General features: G+C 36.5%; 1 protein-coding gene across 1 annotated transcript; it reads right to left on the bottom strand.

Annotated features, from left to right (window-relative positions):
• Positions 1-1,241: 1,241 nt before the first annotated feature.
• LOC102586081 (transcriptional corepressor SEUSS-like) lies at positions 1,242-17,272 on the bottom strand. The gene is made up of 10 exons (XM_006356652.2): positions 17,077-17,272; positions 15,441-16,727; positions 15,187-15,306; positions 14,895-14,943; positions 14,500-14,717; positions 14,305-14,373; positions 6,609-6,706; positions 5,371-5,453; positions 4,725-4,805; positions 1,242-3,168 (listed from the first exon to the last, which is right to left on the bottom strand). The coding sequence occupies exons 2-10, from the start codon at positions 16,443-16,445 to the stop codon at positions 2,192-2,194; spliced, it is 2,700 nt and encodes an 899-aa protein (XP_006356714.1). The 5' UTR covers positions 16,446-16,727; positions 17,077-17,272; the 3' UTR covers positions 1,242-2,191.
• Positions 17,273-17,721: the final 449 nt, after the last annotated feature.

Below are 17,721 nucleotides of genomic sequence, written 5' to 3'. Positions count from 1 at the left end.
ATACTAAACTTTCATGAGGACCTATTACCTCCCTAGACTATTTAATACCGTATTTTTTACCCCCTGAACTATTTAATAGTGTATATTTTAAAGGTATATATGTGCCCACGTGGACACATTATTATTTATAATTTTGTATTGTTTTTTATGTCCACGTGGACAAATATATATGTTTAAAATACGGTATTAAATAGTCTAGGGAGGTAATAGGTCCTCATGAAAGTTTAGTATTGCAACATCAAATTCGACCAAAGTTGAGGTATTTTGCAGACCATTATCCCTTAATAAAATATAAGTTACCTTATCAATTATATACTTTTTAAAAATTTCATAAATAACATTTGATTTTCCTGATCAATACAAGAGGTTATATGAATTTGAAGTAAAATACTAATAGACCTTCGTCGCTCTCTTTTTTTTTTCCTCCCTTTCTCCCAGCTCATTTTCTTCCTTTTGGCCACACTAATAAATTCTCAAAAAGATTTACATCTCCTTCACTAAATTTGGTTATTAATTTAATTGAATGATTTTATAATGAAAAATGCTTTATCTATCTCAATTTATATGAATCACTTTTTTCTTTAATCAATCTAAAAAAGAATGACGCATTTCTATTAACAATTTAACTTTAAAATACTCATTTTTTCATTAATAAAATGATTTATAACCACATAAATATTTATCACTCATTTTAGACCCTAAATTTTACAAATCTTTATTCATTTCTTAAATTTTGTATCAAGTCAAACTAACTCGAGAGAGTGAGTATTTCACTTTGTACTAAACACCACCCAAATGCATCATATACTAAAAAAAAAACACCAATGATGTATTATAACTTACTAAAGTTCAAGGACAATACCTACTAAAATCTCTCTGCCGAAAAAAAACCACTACAATTGATGGAATATATATATATATATATATATTGTGAATCCAAAAGTGTTAAGATTTGACACCACTAATTTGACACAGTAAAGTACCTTACATAACATGGTGTCAACTGTGTGAGACATAAAAAGGTTCTCCTCTGAACTCTTTATTTTACATTACCCTGCATTCTTTTCATTACATTAGCTTTGTGGGACGTGAGATTTTGAACTTTAGTGATTCAAACTATAGAAATTTGTTAAATGAAAAATTGCAAAGCACCCCAAGGAAATGAATCCTAATTATGGTGTGTATGCTGCCGTTGCCGGATGATCTCTCCGGAGTTGCCGGCACTTAGAGACGCCGGAATATATTGCCGACAAGAATATATATTGAGATTTTTCTTCATGACTAGTATCCTTACAATAGCATCGCTCCCCTCGCAGTTCAATAAAAGAAAAACACTGCCACTCCAGAAAGCCAATAACAAGTTACAGATGATGCAACAAGAGTAAAGTGGGACAGCCATTCATCAACGGGTTTGATTTTTTCCAGCAAAAAACAGGAGCAACTGGCTCTTTCTACTTTGCCAAGCAATTAGAACAAACATCTGTGGGTTAAAAACAAGGCAGCATTTCCTAATCAACAGGTTAATAGAAATACTTCAAATCATGCCCCTATGAAAATTCCAGTGCTAAATCAATTCCATCAGATATACCTCATACTAATGGATTTACTTTAATTCCCCCAAGCCTCATCCTAATTATTTTTTCCTGTCAAGCCACTCCAAATAAGCCTAACAGAAATACAAGTAGGAAGGAGAGAAGAAATGATGATTGCACCGGTGCCAATTCTAGCAGTTCCTGGAAGCTCTACAACAGAATCCCAACTTAGCAGTTCCTGGAAGCTCTACAACAGAATCCCAACTATATACAACCGCATGCTCTGGAGTGGTGGTGGAGATGCTGCACGGTAGGGGGCAATAGCTTAGCCGATACATACTTAACAAATGCCTCCACATGGTATAAACAGATTGAATGCAGCAGTCCAATAGCCAAGTCCCTCCCTGAATGTCCCATTCAAGGAGCAGCTATGATCAAGTTAGAAGAGAGTGCACTCTCGGATGAGATAACATTTCATCTGTTAAGATGCCACACTATACATCGTCCTTCCCACTCAAATCAGTACAGAAGGGGCAAGCTTTGAAGCCACTTCTGCTTCAGCAACCGTGGCTACTCTCATCATGAGAGGCAAACTCATCAAACGATCTTTGCAGCACAAGCAGCAGAACATAGACTAATAATTGCCAACCTGGACCTTTTTAAGGAGATGTTTTCCAGTCAAACTGCAGGTTGTTAAAACCATTGACTGCTTCTAGACCACTTAGCAGTTGGTTTCCCAGATCTTGTTGTTGTTGACTCATATTGCGTTCTCTCACCATTGTCATGCCCACTAACCCATTCATGGCTGAAGGGTTATAACCCAATACAGCTCGAATTCCATTAACCATTGCAGCTTGGCCCAGTCCATTGTTCATACTCCCAAATCCAGAAACAACACCTGTACTGTTAGCATTGGCTGTCCCATTCCTAACAAGGCAATTGCTTCCACTGAGAAGGGAATTATTACTTGTAGCCAACATCCCATGCCCATTTTTTATATCATTCCCAATCATACCATTACCTACCATGCCGCCACCACCGAGCTGTGAAGACATCATCATTTCATGTATAATCTTTTGTACAGAACTCTGAGAGTCATTACCATCCACCTCACTTGAATGGGCTGGTTGCTGAATTGAGATTTTTGGGGAATTCGCAGAGTTCATATGTTGCACTGATGATAAACCACTGTGTGAAGCTTGTGGTGGATTGTTGGATGACGATGGTGTTGGAGGATGGAATTGAGAAGAGTTGGGTTGAGACTGAGGCATTATACTTGAAGAATTGGGTGAAGGCATTTGGACAGCATTTCCTGAGTAGGTACTACTTCCACCATTCACTGGATTTTGTTGCCTGGGGTTCATGGAATTTTGGTGCAGTAGTCCAACAACAGTACCACTAGACGAAGTAGCAGGTACTTGGTTCACAGAGTTGTTAACATTCGATATACCATTGCTCAAAGGTAGTGGCAGTACACCAGGCTGTGAAGTTGTCTCATGGTTCGAGCTACTGATTGTTTGATGTGTATGTTGCTGCTGCTGCTGCTGTGGCTGTTGAGTCTGATCCTCAGTTGATTGAACTGGACCTTGTACTCCAGCTGAAGATCCATTCCTACGAGGAAACTTAGCCAAGCTCTCTGTAAAATTAAGAGTTGGGCACAATGTGAACTGTAAGAATAACATGTAAAAGATAAACGCCACGACAGATAATCAAATACTATATGAAAATAAATAAAAAAGTTCATCACGTGCAAGTTGAATATCTACCCCAAATTATCGATTTAGCACAAACAAAAATGGTCCACTGACATATGACGCATCATAGGTTGAGAGGATAACACTGGGACAAACATAAAAATTGATTAATGATAAGTTGAGCACCCACTCATTTACCCCACAAATTAAATTTTGTTAGATTACCACTTGAACCTCATGAATGATGGGGAAACACTTGACCACTTATCTGGTCTTCCGGAATTTAAATGTTACAGCAAACTCCTAAGTACAAAGAGGTAGCACTAAGATATAAAACACCAAATCCTCATTATTGAAAACGACTGTACACAAAATCCAGAATGCCACTAGGAATAGTGATATATTTCGGGGTAAAAGAGAAATTGATAAGAAATTCAGGGGTAAACTGTGCTACTGGATCAATGAGCACCAGCGAGCAAATTAACTATACATTATGTCCAATATAAAAGTGATCCTTAGTTTGCAAGAGTTGAGTGTCCTCTCTAGTCACCCACATTCATGCATATTGCAAGGCTCAAGCTATTACATGACAGTTATATTACCATATTGTGAGGCTCAAGCTATTACATGACAGTTATATTACCAACAAATTTGACTAAAGATGCCACGGAATCTGCTTTGCATCATGGATTCTCTACTCAGATATGATGGTTTCTATTTTCCATCCCCAGAAGCAATTTCATGGTATGAGTAAAATTTACTTCAAATGGCAAATCTTCTTTCTTTTGCTCCCCCTTAATTTGCTCTCTTTTTTTTTTTTGGTTGGCTAAGAAATCCGTTGTTTCATCTTAGAAACTCAGGATAATGATCCTAATCCTCTCTATATAAGTGTCATTCTTTACTTATCAAAAGAAGATAATGGGCCTAATTCTCTACAGTTCACCTTAAACCAAACTTGGAGCAACAGTAGCCTACCACATCTCGTGTTGTACAATCTTTCCCATTGAACCAAAATCCTGGGACACCTTTAAATGACAATCAGATGCCTCTTTGTGAAATACATTCTGATCTACACAACACTAGCTAGATAATGTCTCGAAAAACGTACGATCTCTTAGAATGTATGTGGGGCTTAGCGAAAATACGACATAACGGAAGGAAAAAAAAATCTTCTAATGACTATCAATTAGTTGTCAATAAGCTATGTTAGTAGGCTTCTTTAGTTCCGCTATTTCCTTTTCCTTGAACTGAGGGATACAGGAAACAGCCTCTTTACATCCCAAGGTAGGGGGGTTAAGGTCTGCGTATGCTCTACCCTCCCCACACCCCACTTGTGAAATTACATTAGGTATTTTGCTGTCGCTGTATACAACACTAACTCACAGGAAAACAACCCCAACTATCCTCCTATTTTAAAGAGACATTGGTTTGTCACAAGGTCGGTAAATTTGAACTGTGATGTAAGGAACTATAGAAAGGTTAAGTCGGTTGAACTTACCCATGGGTCCAGTCCCTGTTTCCCTGCTATAGTCGATCAAATCTTTCATGCTATTAACCACTTCCGAAATCTGCAATCCACCAAGAACACAACACATCCATAGTTAATCACAAGCCTCTTTTAATTGAACAAGTATTATAAAACAAGCAAAACATTATTTGACCAGATGTTATCACACAAAAGCAGCTTTATATTTGGTTCCAAAATTAACGATTATAGAACATTTGAGAAGTAAATAAACTGAATTAGAAGAACCTAAAACCAAAAAACCTTGAGTTACCGCTAGAACAAACATTTTTTGAATGAATTCAATTTCTGAAAGAAAGACAAGAATTACCAACAGTTGGAAAACATTACACCACATATTTGTATCCAAGAGAAAAGCTGAAGCATTATACATGAGTTAATTACACGCGTTATCAAAAGGAATTTTCAAAATCCACAACATTGACAACCATCTATAACCTGCTGGCTGTTAAGAGAATTGAATTTGTCTCCGTTTTCAAGTCTGCTCTGAAAACAGAGGAACGACATATGGAAAGAAATCAACTGAAGACAGGTCGACAGAACTAATTGACTTTTAAATCAGACATAAAAAGAGAAATGCATAAGCTGGCCAAGACACTTAATAATTAACCTGCATAAGGGACAGAAAAGGGAGAGGGGCCTAAATCATTTACTAACGGAACTTCCAAAGCTTTTGCTAACTGACGAGCTGAAGCAACAAACCTGAAGCGCAATTAGAAGTCAAAAAACTCACACAACTAAAGCTAAATAAAGGAACACATGATGGTAGCAGCTACACAATCTTAATAAAATCTCAAGAATCAAGGAATCTCTAAACATAACTTCACAACTGAATGTTTACATGGATCACTTGTGACTTTTTCAAAGGGCTTGCATATCTTTACATTCGCTTGCCCCACCACCTCAAACCACTACCCACAGCTCCTGATTAATGTTAATTCCATGGGAAGAATATTTATTCCTCTCCCTTTTGGTAGGACCAGACACCATATGACATACCTAGCTCCTACCCCACCCCCCACACACACGTCACCATAACACTGAAGCGAACTAATTGGAGAAGTTGGATGAGCATGAGAGGACTAGAATTTAAATCAACACTCACGTGGGTCACAGTCAACATCCTCAACCCACACCCCAAAACCATGACACTCCGAAGTTCAACTTTCGATTTAACAAAAAAAATTGTATGAAAAGAAGGTAGACAGCCATGCACCTAAACACACCATTGTGGTAAAATATTTATTTACTAGACATTCATACTCATGTTTAAAGAACTTGAGCTTCTAAGGTTCAACAGTATGACAAATTGACCATATTCCATTACACCAAATTCTAAGCTACCTCATCCAACAATGGTAGACAAGAAAATGTGTACCTGGTAAATCATTGAATCAAAATGACAGTAAGTTTCAGCTTTAAGAAAGTTATTGGATTGCCAAAAGCTTACTAGGGCAACTCATTGGTAGAACATCTTACCTTAGCATGGAGAGGCTAACCTAAGCTAAAAAAAAGCGGGCAACAGCACCAGTAAAGACCACAAAAGCTCAATGCCAAAAACAGAGCTATATAAAATGTCAATTACGAATAGATCCTATCTCATCATCACTGCCCACTAATGACGGCGATCTAATAATTGACCACGACTACCTCTTAATAAAGAGGATTAGATATTTAAATAGAAATTGCTAGGTAAAAACTACCATTAAACAAAGTTAGTCTAATGCTGACCTCTTAAAAAAGAGGGTTAGATATGCTAAATAGAAATTGTAATGAAACAAAACCATCAAACAAAGTTATGGAACATTGCCAACCCAATACTTGGAATAAACACCTTAATGTAAGTATCTGACTTACATATTGCAATTAACCTGCAACTCAGAAACAGACGCACTAGATGATGCATTTTGGGTGGCGGCCTGGTACTTTTGAGCTGCAGCACCCAGATGACTAACCTGTACAGGTACAGCATATCAAAACAATAAAAGGCAAATCAGAAATGATTCAATAGCCCCCTACCTTATATGCAACATCAACTTTCAAAGCATATATGCTAAAACAACTAGATGCCACAGAAGTACGATCAAACGCAATAAATTGAGAACTGCTTCAAAGAGACATCCTGAAGTAGAAAACCAGATCCATTCACCATAAGTGTTATCAAAAGCGCAAAAAAGCTCTAAAGTTCGTTGGGGATTTAAGCGCAAATAAAGTGTGGGCTTTATTGAGAAAAAGCGCAAATGGAGAAGATATATATATATATATATATATTATATATATATATATATATGTTAACGGACCCAGTATTGTCATTAGGGGTGTCGATGGTTGGAGAAAAAATATAATTATGAGATTAGTAGGACTATAACACACAACCTCAAGGAATTTTCACAACACCGTAACCACTAGACTAAACCTTTAACTTGTGTTAAGAGGTGTCAATACTTGTATTTATATTGATTAAACCAAAATTTGACCTCTATATACAAAGTAATTTTCCAACGAAGGGGTGTCGCTTGACACCCCTTTCTGCCCCTGTATAGTCCAAGACTAATAATTATAAGCATGAATAAAGAAATATATAGACAAAGAAATTTATTGCTTTTACGATAAAGTGAAATGTCAATGGTTTAGCAACGCCTCTTCAGAAAATGCTCATTCACAAAGAAAAGTGTGTCTTAGATCCTTGATGACGACACTGAAGCGCACATTAAGAGAGGTGAAGTACTCAACGCGTTTTGTGCCTTGCTTCAAGGCTTAAGCGCACTTGAAACGTGCCTTTGATAACACTGGTCATTGTGCACAAGATCTCTTAAAATATTGTACCAACTGCCTAAAAGAGAGATTTATACTCACGCATGTATACAAGTATCAATTTCATATATGTGTACACACACATGCACACACTTATATACAAGTTCTTCAATGGACCTAATGTGTGTACCAAAACATGAAAAGCAACATGAAAAACCTACATCTACGTTGCTCAAACTCTTCAAAAATGTCAATCGGTGCGTGTCGGATTCTCCAAAAGTAGTACATTTTTGGGGATACAACATGAGTGCAACATCGAAATTGAAGAGTCCATGCAACTTAGAGTTACGGAACAAAAACCAATTGATCTATTAACATGCATACTTAATTAGATGTCACCTTCAAATCAAACGCTAAAATTGTTAATTGGCGCACATAAAGAGACTGTTTGACTAAGCAACTAAAATTTGTTCATTTTCAGAAGCATTTTCTTTAAAATAGCTTTCCAAAAAAGTATTTCGGGAGAAACACAATGTGTTTGACAAGTAGTTCATTTTAAAAGTGTTTTTTCAGTATTTGATAAGCAAATCGTATAAGGCTAATAGTTATTTGTTAAAAAAAAACTTTTGAGCGTCAAATTACAAAAAAGGCCAAGTATCGATGCACATTTATAATTAAGATATTCTATAGAGAAAAAATATTTTAAGTATCAACAATCAAAGACTGATAAGACTTGTACTATTATTTAATTAAAATAAAAATACATATTAAAATTTTCAATCAATATAGTACATATAGATAAATCAATGAAAACATTAAATATTAGTATAATGTTAACATGCTAATATACTAAGAAACATTAACCAATATATATTAAAAAATCATTCCTCAAATTAAATCATCATATATGGAGTATTTACCACAAACTAAGTAAAATCATTCACACAACGAAAATTCACTACGCTATATGAAGCATATTAGTAATTATTAATATTACTCATTTTAACAAAGAGATAAATAAAAGACAGAGAAAACTCTTACATGAAATGCATGGATACTAATATTAAGAGTCAAAAGGAAATGAGATATTCTAAAACTAGTCATTGCTTTCTTCTATTTTTATTTCTAAAAGTAAAGGAAATGGTTTAATAACTTAATGAGGGGATATGCTTGATAAGTATGTATTTGTTGAAGTGTGTGACCATCTCATCTAAAAACTTAAGTTCTTAAAGAGAGCACACTTTTATTAGTTAATGATACTCTCAACACATCCCCTCACGTGCAGACCTATCTCTTTTTCATGGGCCAATCACATGGAAATCCTTTTTAAATTTGGGTGGTATTCGATATCAGGTTTTCTGCCTGCTCTGATACTATGTAAAAGTGTGTGACCATCTCATCTAAAAGCTCAAGTTGTTAGAGAGAGCACACTTTTATTAGTTAATGATATTCTCAAGAGTATTGATGGTAGGGATATTTTTCTACTTCCACCTTTTTCAAGAACGTGGAAATTTTAGCTTCCTTCCAACAATAGAAAAATTGATTTTGCTGCTACTCAAAAGCACTTTTACTTATTGGACGAACACATCAAATTTTGAAGAAAGTGCTTTTGAGCTCCAAGAAACTTGCCCAGATAGGCACTAATTCATTCAAGTAACTCATCATACCAAGATAATAGTTAAACCATGAATCCTGTACTTGGTTATTCAAAAATGAGTTTTTATCAGATCCTAGTTCACTATACACACGCTTAAAGTAGGAAAAAAATTACTGAAGATAGTGCAGCTCTAGGAGAAAATTAAAGAGTTTTGGGTTTACCGGTTCAAATCTAGCTTTTGTTTTTCTTTTCTTTCTTTTAAATTTAAGTTTGTAGCAAATCTGGCGCCCAAAGTTTTTCAACCCATACTTACTGCACATTGACAAACCTAGGAAACTAACACCGAAAGACAGGAACTTACTAGTATAGCATACTTAATTTATTAAATGTATCGTAGAAATCCATATGTTAATATTATTAGATAGCAAACAACCTTTTTCTACTGATAGCAAACATAGAATTCTTTAAGTAAATCCACATAGAACGATCACATTTAGAGCTTACTTCTGTAATGACCCGGAAGGTCATTTTTGATTTTATTTTTTTTTTTATAAAATTACCATTTTACCCCTCCTGAAAGTTACCCCAGGTCATTTCTGATCAGTTTGCAGAGTTGGATTTGTAAATTGATTGGAAAGTAATGATTTTTGAGCTGCGGAACTAACAAGTCTATTAGAAAGTTGAATCAGCCACTTTTACATGGATTTTTGGAAGTTTTGAGTTTGAAAGACTCAAGTTGTTTAAAAATGGTTTTGGACCAAGTTGCTAGGACTCTCCAAAAATGTAGCTGCACTCGTGTTGGATCCTTCAAAAATACACTATTTTTGGAGGATCCGACACACACCCGTCGACATTTTTGAAGAGTCCGAGCAACATAGTTTTTGGTAGCAATCAGAGTTTCGAACCTTGTAATGGAATTCTGTCAGTTCCATCCGTTTCGAAATGTGAAATTTGGACTAGGAGAGTTGTCATTTTCAAATTTAGAGGGGTTCCGTGGATTTGAGGTCCTAAGTTGGAAATTGATGTAATTTTATGCCTTGAGTTTACTTTAGTCAACATTCGGAGTTCGAATGCTCAGATCGAATTTTCAGCAATTCCATCGAATTTGGGGGATGATTTTAGGCCTAAGAGAGGTCTCAGTTGAATTTTCAAAGGTTTCGAGCTTAGTTTGGTCTTTTTAGGCGTTATGTTAATTTATTGCAACTTTCACGAGTTTCATGTCAAGAAGACCTTGGATTTGTGTTTTGATGGTTCCATTAAGTTCGGAACAGCGAGTTTAGTTGGGTAACAAATTTGGTTTGTGTACGAGATTCCGAACGAATTCCTAAGGTCCTTCCGGAGACTTGTGTGTTGGTTGATTTTCTTACGTCTGATGTCTGTTGTGCCTTGCGTTAGCAAAGACTTGACCACGTCTGCGAAGGGTCGAGTCGCGTTCGCGAAGGGTCATTTTATCTAGTGGTCGTGTTCATGACTAGGGATTGTGTTTGCGAACCTGAGTTCGCGTTTGCGAGGACCCCTGGCAATGTGTTTTTTCAAAATGATGGAATTTCTTCCCTTTTTCTCCAATTTTGAACCCTAGAAACTTGACTTAGGCGATTTCAAGGAGGATTTTCAAGAAACTTCAATTGGGTAACATATTTCAACTCTCCCCCTTTATTATGCCTTGATTATGTAAAGATTTTTCCACCTAATTATTGATTTGGGTTCAAACTTAGGGGGATTTTTCAAGAACTTGAGTTTTGGGGGAAAATGGGGGTTTGTGAATGATTTCAACTCCATTTTCAAAATGGTTTTTACCAATGACTTCTAAATTCTTTGGGTAGCGTTTTCATGTATAAGTTTCCAGATTTAACATTCGTTTTTATGAATCGGGTTTTTGGGTCAATTTGACTCTTTTTTCCAAAATGTTTGATACGAGTATTGATAGACTTGAAATCTTATTGTGATAACTTATTTAATTAGATTGCATTGATTTGGATACCGTTCAGAAGAAAAAAGTTCAAGTGCCAGAGTGATTGTGTGATTTTCTTAAGGCAAGCAGACTTCTTGTTTTTCTTAAGAGTTTTGAACCTTGTATGCTTTGATATGATTGGGAGAAATGGGAATTGGTGAAGGGATTCATGTAAGAATTTCATATTGTAAATTGATGACGTGAACTTGCTAAACAACTTGGGTTAAAACAAGAATCTTGTTATGTGTGACTTCATTTTGTTGTGGGCAATTGGCCGAATGAGATTACTCACTTGATGACATGCTTTATTTGATTGTAATTAGATATTGGTGTTGAATTATCATCCTCATATTTGATCATTGCACTATTATGTTTGCATTGATGTTGTACCATTGTTGTGATGAATTGGTGAGGATGAAAGGAAATAGAAATCGGGCCACACATCCATGGAGGAATTATTGAGTGGAAATAAGGAACGCGCCACACATTCGTGTCGGATTCATTGAGATGAAATTGGGATCGGGCCACACGCCCGTGGCAGATGCATGGACTAAGAAGTTCCCCATGGATCCCGAACAAAGAGACAGTGGGTGTGTGTCGTTAGGACAGACATGCATCACTCTATATGACATTGCACATCGTTGCATTGCACTTCATTTGATTATAACCATTGTGTTGATGGACTTCTCGTGTTGAGGTGCAAATTGAATTATTCCTTAGGGGCTTTGTGATGTGGAGTGTTGTGGCGGAGCCAAGATTTTCAATAAGGGGGTTCAAAATCTGAAAAAATAAACACACGAAGTAGTCGAAAGGGGTTCGACATCTACTATATATACCTAAAAAATTATTTTAACCATGTATAAATCATACAATTTTCCGCCGAAGGGGGTTCGGATGAAACCCCTAATTGTAAGGTGGCTCCGCCACTGGTGGAGTGAGAAATGTTTAGGTTAGGTTGTTTGATTATTGCAGGTTGTAGTTATGGAGGTTCAGATGGAGTAGTTGGAGTACTTGTGTTCAATAATGCTTTACTTTGGGTCAGTTGTGTACTTGTTGAGTATCGTGTTGATTGGTACTCACCCCCTGCTTCAACACTTGTGTAGGTTACGAGTCAGGATCTTCGCGATTACCCTTCCCCTTTATCTTGTCCGAGGCTTTACTATGGAGACTTGAGAGGTAGTTGTTTGTCATCTCAGTGGCCCTCTTATTCCTTTCTTATGTTCTTGTTCTACTCGAGAAACAATGACATAGAGACTTTGTATTTTTCTTCATCCTATTTTAATACATTAGAGGCTAGTACACATATCAACCAGCTTTTGAGGGCATTTATGAGTTTGACTAAGTTATCTGTAGTTATGTTTTGATCATTTACTTTCCGCATTTCTATCGTTAGGTTTCAAATTTTAGGCCGACTCTTGGTGGGATAAGACGAGTGCCATCACACACCCATTTTTGGGTCGCGACAACTTCAGTCCATGTTTCTTTACTTTGTCAATTGAAGTTTAATTTCTAACACTTGTTTTCTTTTTTGTAGCAGACTTTTATAATAAAGTAGTAGTTTACTATAGTACAAGTACAAAAGCAAAATTAAAAAGATAACAAAATCTGGAAGTTATGAAATGAATTCAGGGTTTACAAGATTAGATCCAGCTTTCATTTGTGTTCTGATTTTTTTTCAATTGAGTTATGTCCAATTTAATGCACCAAGATCCATTACCCGGTACTACTCTTTTAACAATCCTACTGAGAGAGAATTTGATTCTAAATTTCATAAGTGAAAGGGACCTTCTTGATATTAGGCATTTGAAATCAGTTGTGATAAAATAATATACCAAGGAATAGTTAGAATAGCAAGTGATCATATTACAAGCACAACAATTTGACTCCTTTTTCCAAGTCCTCAATTTCTATTATGAAGTCGGAGCTTATTTAAATTATACTTTGTTATCCTGTGCTAAAACAAATTTCTTAAAACTAGCACATTATTTTTATTTTTATTTTATAACCGAGAAATCCGTCTGTGACCCGCCCTTTGGACCAATCACAGCCTTCTAAACTCGGTGGATAATGCGCCCGTCCCTCTACCCTTCTCCACTTAAATACCAGGCTTCACTTTGCATGGTGTGGGGCATGAACCTACGACCTAAGCCACAAATCCTCCACCTTTTGCCGCTTGAGCTAGGCCTTGGGGGATAAAACTAGCACATTATAGAACATCAGAAGTCCTGTTCCATGGACTTCAGATAGCATAAACATCACCCAATAAAACTGTTCTGAATTTTTCTCCATCACATCTTAACTATCCCGTGACCATAACATATCCAAACCCTTAGGCCTTAACCAGGGTTAGAGCTTCTACCCGATGCATTTCAAATTGTTCCTAGATAGCAGGTTCAAAGAAGAATCTACCTTTATTAGGAATTGAGATAAAACCAGCTCAAACTCAGATTACCAAAAACCAATCACAAGAACGAAATACAATCCACCAAATACTTTAAAAAACAATATTAAATCCCAACACAAACCAGCCATGCAATATTTCTCAAAAAAAAATTATTCAGAGAGATTCTCCCCAAAACTGAAGAAAAAACAAATAGAAATGCCATACGATTATGAACAGTCAATTCTTTCCATTAATGAACAGACATTGCGACCACAAACTACTAAATGGAGCTTAATTCATCTAAAAAGCAGTTTAGAGTGGTCTGTCCAGCAGCCCTAACCGCTTCAATATCACAAGGCGAGGATTGAGAATAAGATGCTTCTAAACCGTTCTATATTGCTAAGAAGAAGAAACAGGTAATTTTGAAATTAGAAAAGAACAAAAATGCAACGGAAATCTTGTACATCCATGTATATTGAGCTTGTACCAACAGACAAAAGAAAAGGAAATAGTGACCATAAATACTAACACGACCATACTATCATCCAATTACATAAGTAATGTTCATAATAAAGATCAATCACACAGAATTAGCACATAGTTCCAGGTCAATGAAATTAAAAGGCTTCTGCCATAGCAGATGTGGCAAGAAATTAGATTGAAGTTCTTTACTTCTCAAGTAGAGTTTGTAAAGCATCTTCAAATTTTTTTGAGGAAAAAAGTCAACCAACTTCTTTTTACCTATTTTAAACCTAGGCAACTTAAAAGTCTGCTATCAGTGAATAGAAGTGTATGATTCAAATCACAGTTGAAGCATGACTTCATAAATACATCCATGGAATGGCAGTTGAAAGGTAAAACTGTTAACCTGAGGTATCAACAATCTTCTAGGAATAAGCTCCTCATGACGCCGTGCACAAAATTCCCAAGAAACTATCTGCCAAGTAGATACAAAAGGAATTCAGATCAAACGAATTATAGCATTAATATGCACCATGCTAGGTCTCAACTGTCCATGAATAAACACTTCACTGAATATTAAACTATCAGTTCTTCCTTTAACCTTCAAATCAGGTTGTGAAAACACTAGACGAAGCTGACCATCACGGACAACACGAAGTTGCTCAAAGACACTCTCCTGAATCGCTTTTGCATAATCTAGGACTATTTGCCCAGATGAATTCTGATATTCACGGGGCATATCAATATAGAGAAGTTCTTCCAAAGTGCCACTTTCATACTTTATCTTGAAAAGCCTGGGCAAAACCTCAGCAGTCGCTTCTGAGAAAAAATGAGTTGAGATATATCAGATGCTGAAACAGAATTTATCAGCTGAGAGGAAAACCAAATAAATAAAGATGAAGTAATTAAAGAATGGGTTTTGTTAAGCCATAAAGTTTGTTAACTGCTTCTCGGACCAAAAATTAATTCAAGAGCTTGATGCTGCAAAGAACATACCGAACCCACGGCCTGGCTTCCGGCTGCATATTTCGCAGTGCCACACATCCTGCAAATTACACAATATAAATCAAAGATATAAACTCATTTGTTAACAGTTGTTCTACAGCTAATCAGCAGCATTTATAGAACAAGCTCTAAAAGAAGTATCTCAGATAAAAAATATATCTATGCTGTAATAGGATACTAAGCTTGTACCATGAAAGTTATTACAACTCCATTTTCATTTGATGGGAGCATATAAACAATACAAAAACAAAAAATGTAAATAACTTCCACATAAGCAGTGAACCTGAGGAAAAACTCCAGTAGTCTGCCGACCACTTCCATACATAGATACACACCATTTTTTCTTGGCATTGGGAGCGAAATACTCAGCAACAAATTTCCTCCAGAACTCAATGTTATTGTCCTATAAAGAAGGAAGAGCAATTTGTTAGGGAAAAAATTGATATCATATTTTCTTTTTCATTATCTGGGAAAGCTGCAGGGTAGGGTGTAGTGCATAGATGCCACACAATGATATAGTTGACCAATTCTTCTTACTTCAGGTCTATGTTGCTGCTGATACATATAATGAGTCAGCTGACGGGCACACATCCCGGGCTCATATACTGGCTTTACAGGAGGTCTGACAGCAAGATTCTGTGATTGAAATTGTTGTTGTAATGGGTTTCGTTGTTGAGGGGAAGTCTTCAAGAGTTGATGATGATGCTGGAACTGCATTAGCCTCTGCTGATGCAAAAGCTGTGCAGCAGCAGCAGCTTGAGGGGACTGCCTGGACATCTGAAGGAACTGCTGCTGCTGTTGCTGATGTAGAAATAAAGATGGGTCAGATTGTTGTTGTTCTACTTTGACAGGCGCAAGACCTCTCATATTTTGAATCTGTTGTGGTTCCATTTTTACAGGTGCCAAGTTTCTCAGAGCTTGCAACTGCTGCGGTGTTTGATCATTAGTCACCTCTGTTTCCATTTTGACAGGTGCCACACCTCCTAATCCACCACGCATGGATTGAAATTGATGCTGCTGTTGCTGTGTTTGGGAATTGATAGGGGAAGAAAACTGCTGCAACTGTTGATTATGTTGAAAATTCTGGGAATCAAACTGTTGGGATCGTTGTTGGTCAGCCAACATGTGGTTACCGGAGGGGTTAGGAAACTGCTGTCCTTGAACTTGACTGCTATTTGGATTTGTTGCCATGGCTGATGACATAAATGACGTTGAAGGAGCACTAAAACCGATCCCATTTCCTACACCAGAAAGTGGGTCAGTCTCGGCCCCATTATCAACAGGACCACGCTGAGAACTTCCTGGTCCAGCCAGCCCTGCATTAGGACCTCCATTTGCAAAAGACTGATGTGAAACATTGGGAGCATTCCCTAGCATATTCATATTCCCAAACATCGTCCGAGGAGAAACCATAGAAGGGAAACAACCTGGTGAAGGCATTGACCCCCCTTGACCACCCATTACACCGGAATTTGTTCGCAGTAATGAAGAAGGTACTGACTGGGAACCTCCACGTGGATTAGGAGGCCCTGTTGGAACCATTTTTCACCAAGAAGCACACAGTCTACCAACACTTGAGCAAATATAGAAACTTCCTAAAATTGCATAAAAGCCTCAAGTGAGTACAGAAAATTCATAAAATGGCATCAAAGCCCCCCACTAAGCTCAAGAAATTTCAATTGCTCTGAAGAAAAAACTAGGCGGGGAACCAAGCAAAACCAACAATATCATTCCATTTTTTATCCAAAAGATGGAAGCTTGTCTCTGAAACCACTAAACCAGACTTCTTTCCGCTCAAATAACTGTCTTTTGCTGCATCATCCACTGCAATAGTTATTCAATTTTGTGTCAATTTATCCCTCCCTTCCGATAAAGATAGATTTACCCTACCCAACCTTACTTGAAATCGTCTAATCAGAAATCAAACTTCATTCCTATCCCTTTTAGAAAAACATCCGTCAGAGAATATTACCCAAAAACACCCAAATTTTCAAACTCGGAAAATGAAAGAAGCTTGATTGAACACTAAACAAAAAAGAAAAAAGAACAAAGCAGGAAACTTATACAATCATATGAACACTTGATCAAGCCCTAAATCTCGCAATAAATGATAAAAATGAGCAACCTGCAGCCAGCTTTAGAAAACAAAAAGACAATTTCAACAGCGACTCACCGCAGATTGAGTATATTCCATACACGGAACTACAAGCACAAAGAACACACAAATTGTAGCGTCACCTTCTTTGAACTTCACTGTGCTTCCTTTCAGTAGATAGATTCAGCTTCTTAGCTGTATATTTTGTTTAGAGAGAGAAAGTGTGTTTACGGACGTCAAAATTGTATTCAATCGGAATGAATTTTCTTCTTTATTTCTTCTTCTCTTTACTAATAAAATTTTCTCTTTTCTCAATCAATCAAAACGAAGTCAAATCTCTTCTCTTTTTTCTTTTTCTTTTTTTTTCTTTACACATGCATGTGGACGGATCGATGATGGATATTTTATTTTATGGGACTGTTATACATACATTGTTCTGCTTTGTAATTGACATTTGATATCGACAATATTTACAAAGTACCCTCCTAATATTTATATTTCTATAAAACGCCACGTAAAGCGAAAGAATAAATGGGTGGACGTTTATTTATCCTTATTTGTCAAAAAGTTTACTTTAAGATTGTAATTTGAACTCAATTTATGAACATTTAAAGAGGTTCTCCTCTGAACTCTTTATTTTATACTACATGCATTCTTTTCATTACATTAACTTCGTCAGACCTCAGATTTTGAACTTTCGAGATTCAAACTATATAAATTAAG

Source organism: Solanum tuberosum, unplaced genomic scaffold (genome assembly GCF_000226075.1).
Source record: "Solanum tuberosum cultivar DM 1-3 516 R44 unplaced genomic scaffold, SolTub_3.0 scf00227, whole genome shotgun sequence".
In the NCBI taxonomy this organism is placed as follows: Eukaryota; Viridiplantae; Streptophyta; class Magnoliopsida; order Solanales; family Solanaceae; genus Solanum; species Solanum tuberosum.
This window is presented reverse-complemented; position numbering and strand designations above follow the sequence as displayed.

Excerpts from the sequence above, each read along its gene's own strand:
- LOC102586081 (XM_006356652.2), bottom strand. The coding sequence starts at position 16,445 with ATGGTTCCAACAGGGCCTCCTAATCCACGTGGAGGTTCCCAGTCAGTA. Across the intron at positions 14,944-15,186 it reads CTACTGGAGTTTTTCCTCAG|GATGTGTGGCACTGCGAAAT; the intron begins GTTCACTGCTTA and ends TGTAATTTGCAG. Across the intron at positions 3,169-4,724 it reads AACAGGGACTGGACCCATGG|AGAGCTTGGCTAAGTTTCCT; the intron begins GTAAGTTCAACC and ends TTAATTTTACAG.